Raw genomic sequence first — 2,936 nt, 5'->3', positions numbered from 1 at the left:
AAATCAGTTATAATAATATCGTATGCTGGATTTTTCCAATGCAATGCTTATTTCTTAACGAACTTCTTGGCTTCTAATCCACCACTATTGTTTGTTCATTATGTCTCTAGATTGTTTAAGAAGTTTAACAGAAGTAACAAACTGATAAAAAGCAAGTTCTTTTAAAAAATTAATTTAAAAACTCGGAATGAAAATTTAGAAGAACCAATTCATGTGGAAGCAATGTTCTAGATGTTGTTAATAAAGATGAGATCTTTGGCAACGGATTGCCTATGATTACGTGGCTACTGCGATGAGCAAGGAAGCCGTACAAGCATGGAGCTCGACCGTCCTTATAAATACTAAGTCGTTAAAACAGAGTAGCCGTTGTTTCAAATGCTTAAAAATACTTCCAAAAAAACCTTATTTATAATGCTGCTACGTAATCTTGCTACCATAAACAGTAATTAGTCAACCAGCAGTGTAGCAGTAAAGTGTAGTATATGATTCATCAAATTACACCCAAAAATGACCCTCATAAGGTGTTGTACGATCGCACAGTATATGATAATCGAAACCAGCGACCCAAAAGGACGAGACACGCCGCGCACTTCCTTCACACGAAGTGACTTGATGAAATGATGAATACTGTAAATACTGTAATGGCCCATTTGCTCCCGTCCAACCCGGCCCCACTCCGCCCTTTAAAACGCTTACCGTTGGTTGCGGAACTTGATGTTGACGGCCAGGAAGACGGTCGCCATGACGATGCCGAGCGAGGAGGTGCTCGCCAGCACGACGAAGATCGTTATGTTCACCTGGCTGTGCTCGATAATGCGCAGCGTCCGGTCCTTCGGTGGGCTCCGGCCGACCCATTTCAGCGGGTGGCCAAGGCTAAGGTCGAGCCGGCCGGTCAGCGAGTTGTACTCACCGATCTTCACCTCCTCACCATTCTGGAACTGCTCCAGCAGAAAGCTCGCCTTCCGCTCGTTGTTGTAGAACCGCACCGGTCCCTGCGAGACCGCGAGGACACGCGGATGCGATGGGATGGGATGGGATGGGTGGGGGTGGTCATATCGCGCGTATCACCCCATTTCGAGGTTCCCGTTCCGTACCGTCGCGTGTCCAATGGAGTGGAATGGCGATACGCCACATTAGCACCGCCATCGGACAGCAGCAGTAGCAGCAGCAGCAGCAACAGCACAATATGGCACGGAAGAGTGAAGCGACGAGACGGACACCAAAAGAAAGAGAGAGAGAGAAGCAAACATTAGCACCGTTGAAGGGGTCAGATCGTTATCGGCCATCGGCGATACGGTATCACGCAACGCCAACGGTCCCCAGGTGAGTCCCCCATCCCGTGTTGTCTGTCGACTCCGACCTACCGTGACACCCTCGAAGCTGGTGTTCTTGAGGGCTTCTAAAAATATGTCCTCCCACTGCTTGACCCGATACTCGAAGCGGGTCAGCGAGTGTTCCTTGCGCTGCGACACGTACTGGATGGCGCTGGCAACGGCCCAGATGCCATCGTAGGTGTAACCGTGGAACCGCGAGTACTCGCTACCCCGCCGGCTATTGTACTCGGTCAGGTATTCATCCGCCGTCTGTGGAAGACAGGAAGCGAAAGAGAAAGAAAGAGAAAGAGGGAGAGATAAGGATATCATGCAGGTGGCCTCCTCCTCCTCCGTTCGTGAAGTACGTCCAAGGTCCTTACGATACTTACGATGCCGGAGATGGTGATGTCGCCGCTGGTCGACAGGGGCAACAGGTCAACGAGAATCGTCGACTCGAGCGCGGTCGCCACCTGGTCGACCGCACAGTCCGTATCATTCTCGGCCCACCACTCGTTCCCGTAGGTTCCCATCACCAGCCACTGATAGGACCGGCCGTACATGTCCAGTTTGTACGCCTCGCAGAAAACGCGCCTCGCCCAGAACTCGTTGAAGTTACCGTAGATGATGCGGACATCCTTTTCCCGCAGCTTCCGCAGCGATTCCTCCACATCGTACACGAAGCTCTGCGTCTCCACCACATCCAGCCCCATCGCGTCGAGGTCCGCGACCATGTGGTTGTGGGGCAACGAGTACCGCGGTTCGTTCTGATAGATCGTCCCGATCCGCGTCCAGTTAAACTCCTTCAGCAGCGCCAACCGGGGCGCATTGAACGCGTTCTCCGACGGTACGACGCGGAAAAAGTTCGGAAACGCGTCCTTCGTGAACATCGGGTGCGTATCGGCGTACGATAGCTGCGTCAGGTGCCAGTGTTTGCTGGCTTTCGCGATCGGATCGGTCACGTGCGTGCAGGCCGCCCCGAACAGCATCAGCTTGTGCGGTCCGGAGTGCATCATGTCGAAGAACGACTTCATACCGACCGCCGCATTACACTCCGTATCGTTCCACCACATGTGCAGCCGGTAGTTGCGCAGGATCGTCGAGTGTTCGTTGACGTGGTCGAGCGCTAGCTTGACGCTCGGCATCACGCCCCGCCCGGTCTGCCCGTTCTCGACCGTCTCGCCGTACGGGAAGAAGCCGGCGATGTACACGTCCATCCGGTGGCTGGAGCTGGGCCGCGATCCGGTCGCACCCCGGTTCCCCACAAACACCAGCACCGTTTGAGCAAAGATCAGCACCAACACCGTCGACGAATGCATGCTTGTGTTTGTTTGTTTGGGGGGGGGGGGGGGGGGGGTCGCTCCTCCGTCAGTCAGTCAGTCAGTCAGTCAGTTCGACAGTCAGTTCGTCAGCCAGCCGGGGGCCAAGGTTTTTGTCCGTTTGGCTAGCTGGTGAGTGTGTTCCTGAGATGCTCCACCACGGCTTCACCAAGGACACACGGTACGGTACGGTACGGTACGGTGGTGAGTGGAGGTGGAAGGGTCCTATGATTTAATTATATGATAATTTCCCACCCTCCTCCACTCCACCTCCCCAGGGCTCGCGCACCGATGGTTTGACGATGGG

At 53.8% G+C, this 2,936-nt stretch overlaps 1 protein-coding gene across 1 annotated transcript in view; it reads right to left on the bottom strand.

Moving 5' to 3' along the window:
- LOC125951300 (gamma-aminobutyric acid type B receptor subunit 2) overlaps positions 1-2,649 on the bottom strand; it is a 10,909-nt gene extending 8,260 nt beyond the window's left edge. The window contains exons 1-3 of the mRNA XM_049680044.1: positions 1,703-2,649; positions 1,365-1,583; positions 697-992 (exon numbers count right to left, since the gene is read on the bottom strand). Coding sequence (XP_049536001.1) covers positions 697-992; positions 1,365-1,583; positions 1,703-2,629 — 1,442 coding nt within the window. The 5' untranslated portion in view covers positions 2,630-2,649. The remainder of the gene's footprint in view (positions 1-696; positions 993-1,364; positions 1,584-1,702) is intronic.
- Between the last annotated feature and the right edge of the window lie 287 nt (positions 2,650-2,936).

The sequence above is a fragment of the Anopheles darlingi genome, chromosome 2 (assembly GCF_943734745.1).
Source record: "Anopheles darlingi chromosome 2, idAnoDarlMG_H_01, whole genome shotgun sequence".
NCBI classification, from domain to species: domain Eukaryota; kingdom Metazoa; phylum Arthropoda; class Insecta; order Diptera; family Culicidae; genus Anopheles; species Anopheles darlingi.
The sequence above is the reverse complement of the archived record's forward strand: the minus strand, read 5'-3'. Positions and strand labels throughout refer to the sequence as shown.